This window comes from Lycorma delicatula, chromosome 1 (assembly GCF_047948215.1).
Source record: "Lycorma delicatula isolate Av1 chromosome 1, ASM4794821v1, whole genome shotgun sequence".
Taxonomy (NCBI): Eukaryota; Metazoa; Arthropoda; class Insecta; order Hemiptera; family Fulgoridae; genus Lycorma; species Lycorma delicatula.
In genome coordinates this window covers 170,598,530-170,618,910 of record NC_134455.1, presented here as the reverse complement: position 1 = coordinate 170,618,910, position 20,381 = coordinate 170,598,530, and the positions used below count along the sequence as shown (strand labels likewise).

Sequence of the window (20,381 nt, the reverse complement as noted above, 5' to 3'; positions counted from 1 at the left end):
GATTTATTTTGAATATTTATTCTACTTTTTATATCTGTAATTATTATATAATTTCAAAGATTGGAGAAGAATGTAATGTAAGGTGCAAATTATTTTGAAACATTGTAAAAGTTGCATGTATTGCAATCATATTATTTGGCAAACATAAAGTTAATCTTTTCAGTAACAAAAAAAAGAATACATGCTTAGAATATGTAACTGATATAATAAACTAGTAAATTTTCCAGATTTTACATGTTGAACAGAGTACACATGCTGAATATATTCCACCAGTAGAACATCTGAAGTATTTAGGTTTAGTATGCACAATTTTAAGTCTGTGCAAAGAATTCAATACTTAAGAATTCTTGCAGAGGCTTCAGAAACACATTTTGTATAAGTAGTTAGATATCATTCACTAGATCTAAGTTGATGGACCAAGCTCTAATTCAAAAATTAGGCTGTACATAAGAAATTATTTAAAATGATGAATAGCAAACAATACTGGAAGACTCAATTTTGTTTGTCTTTTTATATGAAACTTAACACAAGGATCATACACAATGCATGGCTGCCATCTGCATTCAGGTTCTTCAGCAATTTTAGAATTGCTTGATATGAACAAAATTATTTTATGAATGATGAAATGACATCTAATGATAAATTTTGACTGATAAATATGACTTGGCTATGAACTAAACCATGAATTGATAAATATGACAATGAACTATTTGTGACCAATTTTCAAACTTCAAAACAAAATTTACAGGAAAGATAGATTCAGTCTATATAAATTTTTAAGAGATTTAAAATTCCAAATATTATAGATAGAAGCCAGTTACTGGTGATCTCTCTGAAAATTATTCTGCAGCATGGATTTCAATCATTTCACTGGGTGAATTGCTGGATCCTTTCAATATTAGTTATGTATTTAAAAAATGAGAAGAATGAAGCAACAACCAACAGTTTTTGAGAGTTAGTAATTATTTAGACCATAGTACATCATTTTACTGATTCCAAACAGAATTTATTTTAGACATAAAAAAGTTTGATCATAACAGGAAATATATTATTTTTTATACAGATTGGTTAAAATAAGTCGCAAAAATTTTTTGAATTTGAGTTATTATGGAGAAAACTTTGAAATACCTGCTAAATGAAACATTTTTACTGCTGCATGGAAAAGTGCCATGTGACGAGATTAGAAGTAGTGTCAAATAGTCAAAAAAGTAATTCTCCCAAACCCATTTTAAAATTAAATTTTAATTCTTAATTTTTTTTTTGGTTAGTTTTTTCTGGGGAAAAAATGCTTCTGCATTATCATCGCCCAGACATGATTTATTTGTTGTAATAAAAAAGGATAAATCGTTTAATACATATCAATTAAAAAATTTTAATTTCCAACTGCTATATAGCAATTGGCATTAATAGCTGAAAAACACTACAGTAATTTAAATATTTGAGTATAAATGGATGGCCCTAAAAAACCATAACATAAGATAAAAATATTTCGTTATTGGCTAGAATAGTTTGCATGTTAGCCCCTATGTTAAACTTGCAATGCAAATTCGCAACAGATACATTCCACAAGGTTGTGGTGCACTGTATTGTTTGTGGTGAGCACAAACTGGTGAATCTTTTTGAGTCTCAGATATTCATGACTGAGGAGTGAGCCTAGTGTGCCCTACTCACAAACAGCAGACAACAATCTTCTCCTGACGGTTATTTCTGCATGAGGAGCTCCACGGTGAAACAGTGTTCCTAACAATAGCATCCTACTCAGTTTGCCACTCACCATGAACTACCCTATTCTGGAAACAGATAAGATCATTAGAAGCAACACAACTGGTAAAGGGAGGATAAAAACAAGCCTCTTTTGCCGCACTGTCTGCACGCTCATTGCCTGAAATTCCTATAAGACTGAACTTAGCACTATAACAGTGAACATAAGTTCACTGTTATATTATGTCAAGTTATTTTCAAAATAACACACTGAATCTCACAAACAACAAGGTATCTGGAATATATGTCACTAATTGACTGTAATGCACTCATGGAATCTGAGCAAACAAGAAGATGTGGAAATTTTGAGTTAACCATATGTAAAGTCTTATTAATTACATACAGTCCTGCAAAAAAAAAATACTGGTGCTGCTGAGAAGGCCAAACATGTATGTTCTGTTGCCAACCACAAAACCACAACCAACAAAATTAACGTTTCTAGAGCCTTCTGTATAATCAGCCACCTGTAACATCAGGATTTGTGTTATTCATAATACTATAAAATTCCTTTTGCAAGATAACTGATCTTTTTATTATAATGACAAAGATCAAAGCAGTAATTAATGAGAGAAGGCTGCCAAAGATGTGTATAATTAGTGTAATGAAAATATTACTAGAATAATATTCAAATTTGTATAAACTACAAACATTGTTCAAACAGAAATTATTTTATAAGGTAAAAATAAAAAAAATCTAAAATCACAAGAAAATATACTTTTTATCCTCAAAAAAGAAAATTAATGCCATGTATGGGCATTATTTCAACAAGAGATAAATTTTCGGATGTAATGTTTGAAAAATTACTTAAAGTGATACGAAAATGAATGATTTTAAGTTTTCTGTTTACGATAATAAATGCAACAGCAAAAATAATTTTTCATTCATTTGTCATTTGTAGATCCTAATGTCCAAACAATTCATTCCAGTTGCAATAGTTGTTAAGGTCTGAGTGACACTTTATAATAAATCATATTTATGTGATTAAAGATAACTGTGACAGAAATTACTTTTTCATACATTCTTTTCATCATGGTGTCAAGCACTTCTATATCTAATTGTAAAAAATTATAAGAGAATAAAACTTGAAAATATACTGAGGAAAATTCTCCCAGTGGGACTGAGTTCAGCAACTGGACAGATCCAATTTACTGGATCAGTATAAAATTAGTTCTGAACCAAACTTTGTTGTCTTCACTGCTACAGAAAAGATATTTTTATTTAAAACAGTTTGGGTTTTATTTAAAAACTGTTTAATGTATTCTAATTATAGGTATTTTAATGTATTTACTAGATATTCTAATATGGTTAATAGCAATAAATTCAGTTTTTTTAAATCATTTTCAAAATAGTGCACTATCAACTGGTTTTTAATTAAAATGTATATAACCAAGTGTGTTACAAGAACTAAATAGATTTTTATAACATCCATAAATATAAACATAACATCAAGATTATTTTATTGAAAAGTGTTCTGCATTGAAAACACTTTTATTTATGAATTAACAGTAAGTAACAAGCACTGATTTGAAAGTCTGACTGGTGGTATTTTTTTACAATTTCTATATTCTGTTAAATCATGCAAATTAAAAACACAACATGAGATTTTACAGCAGTGCAAACATTTCAGATAGGAATGCATTTCGTTAAATTTTTTAATCTGTGTTCGTTCACTTTATTTTAATATGTAGCTCATTAAATTAAGATGAAATGTGTAAAATAGTTTTTTTAAATAACTTTTTTTAACAATAAAGAAGGATTTATAACTCTCTAACTACATGCCATTTATTTAATTACAGTATTTCATTTTGTGGATACAATTCCTTCAAATATTATAAACTCGTAAAATCTCGTAATCTCGTAAAATTTGATTTTGTGATAAAATTACAATTCTTACACTTAATAAAACGAAAAATATAAAGTTAATACTTCATTCTAAACCTCAAATTATACTTAAGTTTGCAGTTATTATCTGAAATGAGATCAGAAATGATTTGGAGAATATACCAATGACTGCAGAACTCAATTTTGCTCCGTGAAGATGACAATTTTAAATTTTTCTTGAACATGGTGGCCTAATGAAAAATATTAAAACATTTTTTAAAGGCTATTAAAGATATATTTAAAACATATATAACAGTAACCAATCGGTATCATGTGATATTCCATAATATAATTGGAACCTAACATAAAACAAATACATGCCTTAAGTGACTGTTACAACACAGATGAAAGTAAAATAAAAACAAACAAAAATTTGAACTTGAAAATATGAACATATTTTGAAGATTACCAAAAAAATAATAAATAATATGAACTTAAAAAATATTGATAAAATACACAGGAGACAGCTATTTGAATATAAAATTGTGAGTAAACAAAAAAATGGTACAAAATTAAATGATTAATAAGGATAATGATTAATATGAGGACAAAATAAAACCTTTTTTTCACACAAGGAACAAAATATATGATGCTAACAAAACTTTTCATGCTGAATTCAAATATATAAATACATTTTCTCAATCACCCACTGTTTTTTTTTTTTTTTTGTAATATATAGATAAACTTTGAAAGAATGTAAGAATTTACATGCATGCAGGGCAGCAATATTAATTTTTTTACATAAAATGTGATCGCTGTTTTCCATAACTGAGAATTGCTGGTGGAAGCATTCCCCATGCTTACTGCTAAAGGTGCTGAGACTACAGGGGAAAGAAATCCAGGTGTGATTCCAAGAAACATATTTTTAGGAATATATTACACCCAACATGTTTGTATGACTGTAATAGTTCACCTACAATGTCACAGTAGTTGGAAGATTAAGAGTTACAAAAAGGTTTTACACAAAACTTTTAAATTACTCCCATGCATACTTTTTGACTTGGGTTAACAGTTCTTTGAATTGTCCATCTCTAATTAATGTTCTTATTTGGTCATTATTTGGGCAAAATTCCTTCCTTGATTTTAGCATCACTAACAAGAAGAAATTTCTCTTTTAAATAATTAAATCTGGCACCACTTTTATCCCTTGCCTTAAGAAAGTATTTTGAGAATTTCTAATTTTATATAGTGATGGTGGATTCATTTCTGAGTTAACTAGTGGGGGATGTAAAATATTTTTTTTTGTAGAGACATAAGTTGTTCACACTTTCATCATTCCTTCCTGATGTAATAACTTGTCTTGTACCTGCTTCCCATCACACAAAAAGGAACAAAATCTAGTGCAGCCAATCTGTAAACCCTTTAATAATATAATAACTTTTGAACTGTGATATATTCAATGGTACTTGGACTGACTTTTCCTAACAGGATTTTTATATTGTCACATGTTTCTTTCAGGTTAGGTGCATAAACTAATGGCACAGAAGGAGATTTGTTGCCATTGCATAAAAGGACAGACTAACTAGTTTTTGAAGAAACAATGAATAGTCCCCATTCTAGAGTTATGTTCATGATGAAATGCTTCTATGTCAGCACAAATATTTTTACAGTACAGTGAATTATTATTTTTTTCGCAATATTAATTTTGAAACTCTTTCCAACAATTATGAAAGAAATAGATTTTAGTGTCAGAAGAAAATTTAGCCTTTCAGCCAAGATCTCAAAAGCTCAATTTGTTTCTTTGACAAATTCAAATCCTGAACAAGATAAATTAACCTTGATGTTTAACATTTAATTTACCTTGAGTTATAAGATGAGGTTCAAGGAAAGAAGATTCTACTTCAAAAGTAGGTTCACCTTGCTCCTCACATTGAACTTCAGAGGCTATTTCATATTCTGAATCACCTTTAACAGTTGGATATGTTGGAGAATGCAGTAGAGGTAAGTTCTCACCATGCGGCATTGACCTTACAGCAGACAATAAATTCGGGTACTTCCCTATGTGTTTGGATTTACTACTTATTCCTTTTATCTGGGAAATACAGAAATAACAGTCTGACAAACGATCTTGTGGTTCATGCCACACTATAGCAAAACTCATGTGCCAATTACTCCTAGCCCAGGTGTCAGACATTTTTACACAAGTTGAATAACACAGCAGATATAAGGGGCTCAGTTTTTATCTTGATCGCAACTTTTTAGCCAAAATATAGTTCATAACATTTTTTAACAAATGGAGTCAAACTTTGTTTTCATTCTTTAAATGTAAAACCCCCACATACATAAGTTACCTGGATCATTTATGCAATTCCAAGGCATATTTATTCATTACTAACACAACACACTTGACACAGCAAACATTTAAACAATACTGATGTGTTAATTGAATGACAGAAGACTGTGCTGACATGTCAGAACCTACAGTACACATGAATCATCATGCATATATAGTCTGCATGTTATTTGTACCACATGCTTTATTAGAAATCATTTTTTTGACTTGATTACACCACATAAGCTTGAAGCTTGTGTGTAAGATATGGAAATGGAATTCTGTAGCGTATGAAAAATGCCATGCCTGACCAGGATTTGAACCCAGGACCTCCGGATGAAAGCCAGAGATGCTGCTACTCCGCCATGATTTAAAACATTTTTTTAAGTGCATAAGTTATCCCTAGAAAATATGTAAAATTCGGCAAAAATAATGCTTCAAAAATGTTATCATAAAACCTATGGGTGATGGAAAAATTCCAACTAAATTTTTTAATTCAGCATAAAACGTTACATCATAATAAATATACACAAACATAATGAACACAATAACATTTTTATGGGATAAAAACTTTGTTTATTAATAAAATTTTAAATTGGATCACTGCAGAAACATAAAAAAAAAAATATTTTTTAGACACAATAAATCATAAATCTCTAACAATGAGGATCTTGTTAAATTTTCATTTAACAATTTATAAAAAATGAGTTTCTTTTCAGAAACTCATTTTTTATAAATTGAAGGAACTGTAAGAAAAGAAATTAATATAACAGATAAATATGAAAAATTATTCATTATAAAAATGAAATAATATAACCACATGAACTAAAATTTGAAAATGACAATTGGCTTAGAAAAATATGAAACTACAAAAGATCTCAAGTCAAAAAGAAATTAAAATTAAAATTAAAAATAAATAATATTTAAATATTTACCAAATACTAAATTTTAGGAATTCAAAATAACTTAAATGAAAGTTTCTCTAAGTGGAAATCCAAACTGAAGAGTAGATTTACATTTAGGTGTTTAAAATTCATGAAATAGATTTTATTTCATAAATTTGGATTTGTGATAATAAATTAAAATTTGGTTGGATTAATAGGAAATAATATTTAACAGGCAAAAATTAAATGTAATGTAGTGTTAATCAGAATTAACATTAAAAGATTACTCATAATTGAATATAATATAATAATCTTGTTTATCAGAACTTACAACTAAGAATAAAATTTATTCATGTTCCACAGATAATAAAAGAATCCCTGGCTAGAAATGAATGTTAATATAAAATTTGTGAATTTGAGTTTTATGCAGAGATACAATATTTTGTCTACATTAAATGAAAGGTTCATCAACTTTTTATTCTGAATTTCTTAAAGTTTAGTCCAAAACCATATGTTAAACAAGTATTCTTTAGTCTTTAAAATTTAGCAGTTTAATAAAATGAATGGGCAATTTACTAACATCAACAATCAAGGTGATTTATAACTAAAGTTTGATTTATAACTAGTATTATACGTAACTTACCTATATTTAACTGACTGCTGAACAGATGGCTCCTCTCCATTGTGCTGTGTTAGTAATCTAGAATCATTACTGTTCGACACACTTATTAACGTGCCATTATTCTTACTAGTACCACTGAAACTATGCCGCCTAACTAAATCCTGAAAATAAAGGTAAGAAAATGAGAATTTATCAATAACTAAAAAACATCAATGAATAAATAAGTAAAAAAATACTTTCAAATTAAATTTAAAAAAATCTAAAAAAGATATTTATAGAAGTTGCGCATTTTTTAATGAAATCTCTATGTATTAATATTACAAGTATGTTAAGACTTCTTTAAATTTGTAAATGGAAGTATGTCATGGAAATTTTATAAAATATGAAAACTGTTTTCTATTAATTGCAGGGAATAATTGATTGTTAAATAATAAACAAAATATAATTTACAACCATCAGATGTTACCTTACTTTTTAATATTTCAATCAATGTGATAATTCTCAATGGGATCTAAACTTTTAATAGTAATTTTTTTTGTCAGCATAACATAATTATGATGTGATTAAAAACCCTATTAGATTTATTCTTAACATATTGATACCTTATTATTTATTTAAATTTGATCATATATAAAAAAATTATGGCAAAAGTCTTGAAATGAGTGATTCTAGATAAAAAGCCAGTTTTCATTTCTTCTCAAATAAAATTAAATAACTCAATATGACCTCAACTGGAATAATTTTATAAATGTCATCATATAATAAATTATAATAATTTAATAATACCGAAAATATTAAAATAAAATAAAATATTATTGAAATCATGGAAATATTATAATATTAATATTGAAAAATAATTTGCATTATACATTTTCATTCAATGAACAGACACTGATTATTATTAAATAAATGGTTTTTTTTTCAATTAAAGTTTACACAAATAAATTATCGTACCAGATAATAAGACATTCATAAAAGATTATATAGTAGCTGTTCAAAATGGCAAACCTCATTTAAAATACTGTACATCCATCCAAACATTTATCATTGACTGCTGAACTCTTTCCAAGATGCCAAGTGTCTGATGAATCCTCTCAATCCCATTTAGAATTCTTGTGTGCAATTCTTCTGTGGTATCCATTGGGGTGTTGCATAAAAAGGTCTTTAAATGGTGCCATAGGAAAGTCAAAAGGATTATTATCAGGAGATCTTACAGGCAAAGCTACTGGCTCTCCTCAACCAATTCTGTTAGTCAACCTTCTCGACCAAAATCTGTTTGGATATGTTAATTTAGATGATCTCAAACTTGTAATCTATAATGAGTCGGAGCCCCACCCAGTATGAAACACATTTTGTTGCATGTGTTTTGTGGTAAATCATTGAGTAAGATCAAGAAATGTAAATAATTTTTTCATCATTGGCCATTTCAGGTAAAAAACAGGCAAATAAATGATCATCCATAATACCAGCCCATACGTTTTAAAGAAAACTGATATTGGTGACAGTTCTCAGAAATGACATGAGAATCTTCAATTGACCATGTATGTGTTTTGTGAATCTTAAGAATGGCCGATCTTGTAAATCTGGCTTTATTAGTAAAGAAAATATCATTAAAAAAATTTGGATTAGTAAATTTTTGAATAAGCCATTGACATAGCCAAAAAAAGAAAGTATAATTTCGAGGTAAAGAAGCTTATTCTTGCTAATACTGATAAGCATGGAGTTGCTACTCATAAAAACCTTTCACACTGTTGCATTACTATCACTGAACTCCAAGGCCAGCTCTTTAGTACTTTTTTCGGCATGGTTACATATTTCATCTAACACCTCCTTCATAAATTTGGGTGTATATATTGAACATGATCATCCTGACTTACCACATTTTTCAGGTTTTAAGCTTCCTGTGTCTCTAAACCATCTATGAATAGATGAAAACTTTGTATGAGAAGGAAATACACAATGGGGAAACTATTACTTATATAATCGTCTCGCCTCAAGAATGTTACATGTGAGATCGTACATTATTACCAAGAGGTGGATCAAGAAATATGTTACAACTTTGCCACGTTCTTGAACTGAAAGGGATATATTAATGTCTTTTAGTGGCAACACTGGTTGTGTTGTTTTCATGTTCCCCCAGCAGCAATTCTGTATGACATTCAGGATGTGTGTAGTGTCGTTGCCAATATGGTGTATCCTCTAGAGGTTTTGTACAGCATAGTAGTACCATAATAGTCTACAGCATAGTAGTCTGATTTTTGTGGGCAAAAAATTACAATTGTGAAATTCATCCAACAAATTGTTGAGGTATATGGTGAGAATGCAATGTAACGCCCCATAATCATAAAATGGTGCCAGATGTTCAGAAACGTTAGAACAGATGTGACTGCCAAACTGTGTGCTGGACGTCCTGCAACTGCAAACACGATGGGTAACACGAAATGAAATGTCTTGAATAACCGGCGTATTAAAATGAGAGAGACTGCAAGTAAACATAACATCAGTTATGATTCTGTGTTTGCGATTATTCATGATAGTTTGGTTAACGTAAGATGTGTGCACGATGGGTGCTACATCTGCTGACCAACAACCACAAAAATCAACGTTTTGTGTCTGCTCTTTCTTTTCTTCAATGTTATTCCAAAACTGTTCCACAGTTTGGAATAACATTACACTCCTGAGACTAAACGAGCATCACATGAATGGAGACACAAAAATTTGCCATTGCCAAAAAAATGAAAACATCCCACATGTTCAAAAGGTTATGCTGACAGTCTTTTTCGATTATGAGTTGTTTACAATGAATTTATGCCCCGATGAACAACAACCAATGCCGAATTTTACTGTGAGACTTTAAAAAAATTACATAAAGCCATTAAAGATCAAAGACCTGGAAAATTGAGTGATGGGGTTGTTTTTCTTTACGACAATGTTACTCCTCATTCAACTCATGTGACAAAGGAGTTACTGCAAAAATTCAAGTGGAAAGTGTGGTCTTATCCGTCTTATAGTCCTGATCTAGCACCCTGCGACTACCACCTCTTTGGTCCCCTCAAGTGAGACCTGGGAGGTAAGCATTTCACTAATGATGATAGCTCATCATCTTCCTTCAGCTCGAAGGAAGCAGTCATTAAATGGTTGAAGAAAATTGGACAAAATTTTTATAAGAGTAGAATTGAAAAACCAGTATTTAGAAAAAATTGGTGAATATGTTGAAAAATCAATAAAAATATGTAGTTTTTTGTTCAACAGAAAAAAAAATTGTCATAAATATGTGTGTGTTTCATAGAGGGGATGTAACTTACTTTCTGATCGTCCTTCATAAATTCATATCACCATTTCTAAGTTAGAATATATGTGTGTGTGTGTGTGTATGTGTGTATATATTTATGACTTAATATTTACTTTCACTATATTTAATATCCTACCTACTTATAATATCTAATCTACTTTTAATATTTAATTTTTACTTAATATTTTTTTTGGAAAAAATTGACATAAATAAACCAGCAGTTGCAAAGATATTAACAAAACATTTATATGGCCATAATTTTGAAAAGAATTAAGAAATTATGCTCATTATTTTTATACATGTAAACCTCTAGGTACCCTAGCAGTATACACAATTTTATCTCTATACAATTAATAACCATTCCTGAGAAATAAATTTTTATGTTAAAAAAACAACAAAATGGCAGATAACCAATAAACTAAGCATTTCTGGACATATATTGATAATATAATTTTTTCTTTATTTCAATCTGGGGGACTATCCCCTGAATTCTAGAAACTGTTTTTATAAACACCCTATTTATATATACAGAATGTATCACTAAGTACTTCCAGGATTTTCGTAACCTATTGTACTCAAATGTAAATAATGGAAAAAACTCATATAAACAAATGTTCTAAAATGCTTCAGCAGCGAATTACAGCTAGTGAAAAATTTCACTCGGATTTCAGCAACCCCAGTGAAATGAGGCCATACTGAAATTTTTAGGGTTAATTAAGGGGCAAAAGTAGTGATATTTTTATGGTTTTTCACCTGAAAAATAGAATAAAATAGTTCCCAGAAGTGTGTCTGCAGTACTCTTTGTTAAATCTGGGTTGAAAACCACTAAAATGGGGTAAAAAATTCTGTTTTTTATGTTTGATGTACAGTAACTTTATTAAATGGGTAATAAACAAATAAAACTTTCAAACAAAACTTGCAGAGAATTTAATTCTTAAAAAAATGGCGTAAAGTAAGTTAAATAAAATAAAATAACTTAGAAGAATTAGAATTTTATTTAGAAATGTTATAAGTTTATAATAAATGTTCTAGAATGAGCCCGCCATTTTCAACACATTTCTTGCCACCGCTGGTATCTACTGTCTAGTAATCAAAGCCTTGTTAAAGCAACTAACTTTTAATAGGATTTGGACCTCAGAACCTTTAACTTTGAAAATCAGCTGTTTAACATGATTTGAGATGAGTTAACCACTAGACCAGCCCAATGGGCTAATAATGAATATAAGTTTTGAAGAATGTAACTTACCTTTGTTTAATTGTTGATCAGCTCTTGACATTGCCAACTTATGAAATAAGAATTACATTCTTAAAAATTGCTAATTAATTAAAATTTTAATGTTTTAAAAAATGTAACTTAATTATTATTTAATTAATTTTAAATTCAAGTAAGTTTAATTAATGTAATGACATTTATGGTCACAATTTTGGTTTAAATACTCAGAATTAAATTTTTTTAATACTGTTTTGCTTGTCTCGACCTTTAAAATAAGGTTCACAAGCTGTATAAAAACAATTAACTTTTACTAGGATTTAAACCTCAGAACCTGTGAGTTTGAAGATCAGATGTTAAACATGATTTGTGACAATGAATTCACTAGACGATTTAAAATACACATACATTTCATCTAAAATTTTTGAACTGCTCCAATTTTACTTTGTACTATGTACAATTTCTTTAATTTAAGTACATGAAAGACTAATTTTATTTCTATTAGTAAATAAGATCCCTTCTTTAACTTAAGCATTTGTATTACTGAATTAAAACTCCATAATACAAACACTAATATTTATAGATAAAGAAATTCTCTGAATAATCTCTAGATAAAGATTGACAAACAATCAGAAACAAAACATAAATAAATAAAGTGAAGATTTATAATCAAAGAATGATCCAAAACCTTTTATAAGGCTATGATATAAGAAAATCTTTCATTAAAAACAAGCAACTTAAAAGTACTTAAAGGATCATAAATCATAAACAGATAAAGGCAAAAACACTTACTTTATTATTACTATTTGTATCTTTTCGACCATTAGGATGAAGTCTAGCAGTACTATTGTTGCTGCTTAATCTCCCACCTGCTTCATAATTTAATCTACGAACATGAAAATATCTATAGTACAATGCTTGAAACACCATACCAGCTGCAAAGAGTGCACCGACAAGCAATGGCAATGACTCACTGTACCAAGGTGGGTTACGCGACACTCCGATACGCCATGCAACTATTAATAATGCATTTTCTAGCCCCATCACAACATAAAATGTTAACTGAAAAAAAAAAAAAAAACATAATTAATGATAACTAAGAAAAATTATTTAAATCCATTAAATATTATATGATATTAAAGTTTCCTTACAATCCATTATAAACTAATGTTTTTGTTGCATTAAAATCCCTCGTCAAGTAGAGGCAATGTCATTTTGTTTAAAAAAAGAAAGTAATAAAATAATTTATTGCTTTATATTATCTGTTACTGTCTTTATGACTATAATGTGTATAAAACACTTGAGGCACAAGAGATGCCAGTCAAATTTGCTTCTTTGAAAGTAATGATATTTAACTAGACAGCCAATCTCTGTGGTGAACAGAGTAAAGTGGACGTCACTTGCAAGGTTGAATATTACTTATAAGTGACAACATTGGTAAGCTTGGTGTGACGATCATATTATGTTGATGTGCAACACCATTACTGACTCACTGAAGGAAATGGGAAACCATCCTTCATTTCTCTATTAAACCAGGCATGAAGTGCTGGTTATACTTGAATGGTTATGACATTTGCAAGAATGACTAATGATTCATGTCAGGAGGTTGCTTAAACATTATGATTATGACACGCACACAAACTCGTTCAGCATTTTAAAAAAATTAGGGTTCAAATACAGAGATAGAAGAACGATTGCTAACATTTACAGGAACCGAAAAGCAACAATAATAATTGAAGAACATAAGAAAAAAGTCGTAATAAGAAAGGGAGTCCGACAAGAGTGCTCCCTATTCCCGTTACTTTTTAATCTTTACATAGAACTAGCAGTTAATGATGTTAAAGAACAATTTAGATCCAGAGTAACAGTACAAGGTGAGAAGATAAAGATGCTACGATTTGCTAATGATATAGTAATTCCAGCTGAGAGTAAAAAGGATTTAGAAAGAACAATGAATGGCATGGATGAAGTCCTACGCACGACATGAAAATAAATAAGAACAAAACAAAAGTAATGAAATGTAGTAGAAATAACAAAGATGGACCACTGAATATGAAAGTAGGAAGAGAAAAGTTTATGGAGGTAGAAGAATTTTGTTATTTGGAAAGTAGATGGATGAAGCAGGAACGATATAAAATGCCGAACAGCACAGGCGAAACAAGCCTTCAGTGAGAAATATAATTTGTTTATATCAAAAATTAATTTAAACGTCAGGAAAAGATTTTTAAAGTATATGTTTGGAGCGTCGCTTTATATGGAAGTGAAACTTGGACAATCGGACTACTTGATAAGAAAAGATTAGAAGCTTTTGAAATGTGGTGCTATAGAATTTTAAAAATCAGATGGGTGGATAAAGTGACAAATGAACAGGTGTTGGGGCAAATCGATGAAGAAAGAAGCATTTGGAAAAATATAGTTAAAAGAAGAGACAGACTTATAGGCCACATATTAAGGCATCCTGGAATACTCGCTGTAATATTGGAGAGGCAGGTAGAAGGAAAAAATTATGCAGACAAGCAACATTTGGAATATGTAAAACAAATTGTTAGGGATGTAGGATGTAGGGGGTATATCGAAATGAAATGACTAGCACTAGATAGGGAATCCTGGAGAGCTGCATCAATCCAGTCAAATGATTGAAGATAAAAAAAAAATAGTAATAAATGTTATTGAAGGTGATTTTTCTATAAATTTCATTCAGAAGGAAAGAACTATTATTATAAAATAATATGAAATTAATTAAAATAATAAGCTGACAATAGTAGTCATATATAAATTAATAATTTAATTTATATTTCCATATGTATAACTGAAACTCAGTTTCATATAAAAATGCTGCAATGCACCACTGGTTTTTTCAATTCCACTCTTATAAAAATTTCATCCAATTTCCTTCAATCATTTAAGAACCACTTCCGTCAGTTCATCATCATTAGTGAAACACTCCCTTCCCAGGTCTCGCTTGAGAGAACGAAATAGGCAGTAGTCGCAGGATGCTAGATCAGGTCTGTAAGGTGAATGAGACTACACTTCTCAACTGAATTTTTGCTGTAACACCTTGTGTCACATGAGTTGAATTAGAAGTAGCATTGTTGTGAAGAAAAACGACCCCCATCGCTCAATCTTTTGAGTCTTTGATCTTTAATGGTTTTACGCAATTCTTTTAAAGTTTCACAGTAAGATTCTGCATTGATTGCTGTTCCTCAGGGCATAAATTCATTGTAAACAACTCTCTCAGAATCAATATAGACTGTCAGCATAACCTTTTGAACATGTGAGGATGTTTTCATTTTTTTTTGGCAATTGCAAATTTTTATGTCTCCATTCATGTGATGCTCATTTAGTCTAAGAAGTTTAATGAAATACCCAGCTCTCATCCCCTGTGATGATTTGTTTCAAAAACTGTGGACTAGTCCTGGAATAATGTTGAAGAAAAGAGCAGATGCAAAACGTTGATGTTTGTGGTTGTCGGTCAACAGATGTGGCACCCATCGTGCATACATCTTGCAGTAACCAAGCTGATTGTGAATAATTGCAACACACTACCATAATTTATGTTAAGTTCACTTCCAATTTCTCTAATTTTAATGCGCCGGTTACTCAAGATCATTTCATTTGCAGGTTCCACATTACCCGTCATGTTTGCAGTTGAAGGATGCCCAGCATGCAGTTCTTCAGTCACATTTGTTCTTCCGTTTCTCAACATTTGGTGCCATTTTGTGATCATGGGGCATGACATTGCATTCTCACCATATAGCTCAACAATATGCCAATGAATTTCACAATAATTGTAATTTTTTTCCCATAAAAATCAGACGACTGAACATCTAGAGGACATGCCATCTTGACAATGACACTACACATGTACTGAATGTCATACAGAATTGCTGCTGCGGGAGTGTGAAGACAAACACAACCAGTGCTGCCACCACAAGACATTAATATATCCCTTTCAGTTCAAGAACACAACCAGGGTGTAACTTATTTTTTGATTCACCTCTCGTACATCCTAGCAGTAAAAGAATAACAGCACTCATACTGTCAACTGCAAACACCACACTTAGTACTGACCATAATTGTGATACTAGTACTAAAATGTTTTCATACTTGAAAACACAATATTAGCAAAATTCACCAGTTACATAAACCAGATAATTGTCAAAAAACCAAATATCAGTCAGCATCAGAGATATAATATTACGAGAAAGGGCTGTAATGAAAATGTTACATAGTTTTGTAATTACATATAGTTTATATAGTATACAACTATAATCCATTTAGAAAAATGGGGCATATGAGGCTTGATAAAAAAATACAGGGAATTTTTTAATTTTCTGGGCTAAGCAAGTCTAACTGTCATTTTTTTTTGTTGTGATGGTACACTTATCCATAATGTATATTTGGATTGGTAGCCATATTGGATGCTTAGTTTATTGTTGGCTTTCAAAAAGGCTTCACAAGTTTTACATGGTTGGTGATTTTTACTTATGGAAAAAATGGAACGAAGAATTTGCATTAAATTTTACTTTAAGAATGGAATAAAGTACAGCACCACATTGAATGTTGCTTTTAGCAATTCTTCTATAAATAAAACAAGTGTTTACAAGTAGTAGAAACGTTTCCAAGAGGGCAACGAAGTTGAAAATTACATATGATCTGGATGTTCTAGCACATCAACAATCTCTGACAACATCAAAACTGTGAAGAAAATGATTATGGACAATCACCAAATCACTATCAAGGAGGTTGTTGATGAAGTTGGCATATCATTTTGCACAAGCCAAGCAATTTTTTCAAACGTTTTGAACATGAAATATGTGGCAGCAAAATTTGTTCCAAAATTTTTGAATTTCAACCAAAAGCAGTGGTGAATGAACATTGCCTAAGTTGCTGAATGAAGTGAACGATCCAGAACTGTTCAAATGGGTTGGAGATGAAACATGGATGTGTAAGTATTACAAAAATAAAGCCCAATCATCCCAATGGAAGCTTCCTGAAGAGCCAAGACTTAAAAAAACTTGTCAAGTTTGATAGAATATGAAGGATCTGATCGCCACTGTGCTCTTCAGTTACAACGGCTTAGTTTATCATGGGTTCTTTCCACAGGTCGTATGGTCAATAAAGAGTACTACCTGGAAGTTCTATGCCATTTTTGTGAAGTAATCCGAAGAAAATGCCTGGATTTGTGGAGAAACAATTCATGAAAATTACACCACAATAATGCATCTGCTCACACTTCACTGCTTGTTCGTGAATTTTTGGTCAAAATCAACATCGTTTTTATGCCTCAGCCTCTGTATTTGCTGGACACAGCCTCCTGCGACTTCTTCCTATTCCCCAAGCTAATAAGAAACATGAAAGGACAAAGTTTTGCCAACATTGGAGAGATAGAGACAGAATTGTTAAAGGAGCTTAACACCACACCAAAAATTGTGTTCCAGAGAAGCTTTAAAAATTGGAAAAAATGCTGGCACAAATGTATTATATTTAAAGGGGAATACTTTGAAGGTGAAAAAATCAATATTGATAAATAAATATACATTTTTGAGAAAAAGTGAAATTCCATGTATTTTTTTTATCAAACCTTGTAAGTTCACTTATCCTCTACCCAAGTTGTTTTTTCTGCACAAAATGTTTATTGACTCAAACTAAAGAAGTTTTCAAGAATAATCTTTGCCATGCCAGTAAAAGTATAGACAAGTGATAATATGAAATTCAAGCATAACTGCTTATTTTGAAAACATATAAACTGTAAAACACTTTTTTTTGTTAATAGTTTGAACAATTTTCCAGATAACATTTTGTTACAAAAGCACATAACAGAATTCCAAAAATATTATTTTTCACATTTCATTTTTTTTTTCTAGAAAAATGTCAACATTTAATTTTCAATATCTCTGCATAACAATGTTAAATTTTCTATTTCTTGGAAAAATAAGTAAGCAATAAAAGGGTAAAATAATAAACTACACTCAGACTGTGAAGTTATGATACATTTAACATTTAAAAATTAGTAATAGTAGTAATGATTGTTGTAAAACTTGGCTTAAATCATAGTAATAACAAAGTTGTAATAACAAAAAAACATTGTAATAACGTTTTTTTCTTTACTATTATTAAATGTTAATTAGTATGTTGGTCTAATAAATCTTGATAATCATCATGGAAGGAACACCTGAAATAGGCAATTCTTATTATTATTTAATTCAGTATCATTATTTACATATTATTCATTTAATATGTACACATATATACAGATATTAATAGTTATATTTTTGTGGTAAGAAAAATTCAAGTAAAAACACCTTAGTTGCAATATTACTTCATGATTTCTGTACTTGTAACTCTAGCATGCAATTAAGACTATGAGTGCAGCTTATAAAACAAAAATGTTCCATCAAATGGCATAATATAGCCACTTTAAACATAGTAGCAAATGTAAAGCATGCAGTATACAAAGCTGTACAGCAGTAGGTTAATTGGTTTTTTGTAATATAAGTAATATAGTTTTAATTTTTGTAAAGTAAATGTTTTATATACTGCTCTTTGACAGACAAAAATGGTTACTCTCTTATTTTAAGTGTTATTCTAGATTTGAACAAATAGCACATCAATCAGAATGAGGATTTTTACTGGTCCAACAAACTCTGACATTATGGGTTGCTCTAGATATAAAAAAGGTACAAGCAAGAAAAACATCAGTTTACACTTAACTGAAGTCTACAAATGGCAAACTGGGTATATTTTGGTTTGTAATTCATTGGTACTGCACTTGCGAAAAACTGTTAACAAGGGAAATCTACTGTCAATATATTAATTACTTTATTACATCAAAAATCAAATTATACTATATCTTATAATTAATGTTTTATAAAATTAGCAATGACAATTTTTTTTATTACAGGATGAATTGCTAAATTAACTAAGTTATTTTGGTGCTTTAGTATTGTTTCTTTGTTGTTATGTTACAGATTTTATAATTTCTAGGAAAAATCTGTGCTTGATATAAATAACAAAGATCTAGTAGAAAGTTGAGAAAAGATAATTAATATTTTCTTAACTTAAGTTGTTCTGCTGTAAGGTAAATTAAAAAAAAAAGTCAAATGATACCATACTGTTGCTGTAGATTATTACTCACAGCCAAATGAGCATTTTTGCATTGAGAAAAATTGATTTTTTGGTTTCAAATCCAAAATCATTTATTGTCTTTTAATCATAAGGTTCATGCGTTCTAGTGAAAAAAATATTATAAACTATGTTTATTAAAGGCAATTCATGAGAATAATTCATAAAAGACAGAAAAAAAATAATAAAATAAACATATATATAAATACATTAACATTTTAATTTTTTTATGATCAATTAATAACAAAAGACAGAGTAATTACAGATAAGTGAAAATAATATGTTGCAAATGAATGTCATTTAAACTATAAAGAAAAGAGATAATAATGAGACAATAATGAAGAAATATTCTGGGAAAATAATTTTCTCCTAGAATATTAGGAAAGTGTAAAATAATAGTAAGATTAGATTTTGCTGTTGAATTAATTAACACTTATTTTTACATTTGACATTTTCAACATCTTCTCATCTGTAATGCTGATTCTTGCAAAAAAGTTATACTTTTAGTGTATTTAGAATTAATTTAAATACAAGATTTAAGATTTTAGTTCAGATATCTAACAAAAATGTTTATGCGTAGCAGGCTAAATGAAGACATAGTGGATAACACACAAAAACCAGAATAAAATTAACATTTGATCAGTTTATCTAGATCTTAACAAATGTTTTGGACAGTTTAGGTAATTCTTGTAGACATAAGGCTGGAAATGCAAATAAAGATCATAAAACAAAAATAACTAGTGACTTACCATTTTTTGTCGATGATTGACTTCTTGGAGATTAATGTACGCAAAAACATATACAAATGCAATTAGAGCTGAGAATGCAGCTTTTCGTCTTCGTGATATTCTCTCACCATGAAAAACATTTTTAGGAGAGACAAGCCAAAGGAACATGGACACCCAGTGAAGAAATATAACAAGGAAGAGCCATCGGCCATAAAGTGTAGCGTATACTGTCAGTGAGATCACTCGGCAACAGACAGTACCAAGTCTCCAGAAGAACTATTAACACAAAGAAAAATAATATAGTTAAGTGTCAACATGCAATGCTACAAAATAAATTGCAATGTTAATTACAATCAGTTTAACAGATTACAGCCTGGCAAGATACAGATCTGCTGATTACTATCAGCAGATCAGAAAAAAGTAGCATGTCTAAGAAAAAAGAAAACTACACTTTCCATGAATATAAAATATTGGGTAACAATTTTTTTTTTAAGTGAAACAAACCGAACAATCTATTAACAATGAAACTACAAAATGGGTAAATGAGAACACTGTTGTGCGTGTAATGTGAGTTAATATGTATGTCATATAATGTAATATCCAGTA

The 20,381-nt window shown here is 29.9% G+C and overlaps 1 protein-coding gene across 1 annotated transcript in view; it reads right to left on the bottom strand.

Moving 5' to 3' along the window:
- The window catches only part of LOC142325437 (uncharacterized), a 67,774-nt gene that overhangs the window by 24,934 nt on the left and 22,459 nt on the right, over nucleotides 1-20,381 (bottom strand). The window contains exons 4-6 of the mRNA XM_075367211.1: nucleotides 19,797-20,051; nucleotides 12,715-12,984; nucleotides 7,442-7,581 (exon numbers count right to left, since the gene is read on the bottom strand). Coding sequence (XP_075223326.1) covers nucleotides 7,442-7,581; nucleotides 12,715-12,984; nucleotides 19,797-20,051 — 665 coding nt within the window. The remainder of the gene's footprint in view (nucleotides 1-7,441; nucleotides 7,582-12,714; nucleotides 12,985-19,796; nucleotides 20,052-20,381) is intronic.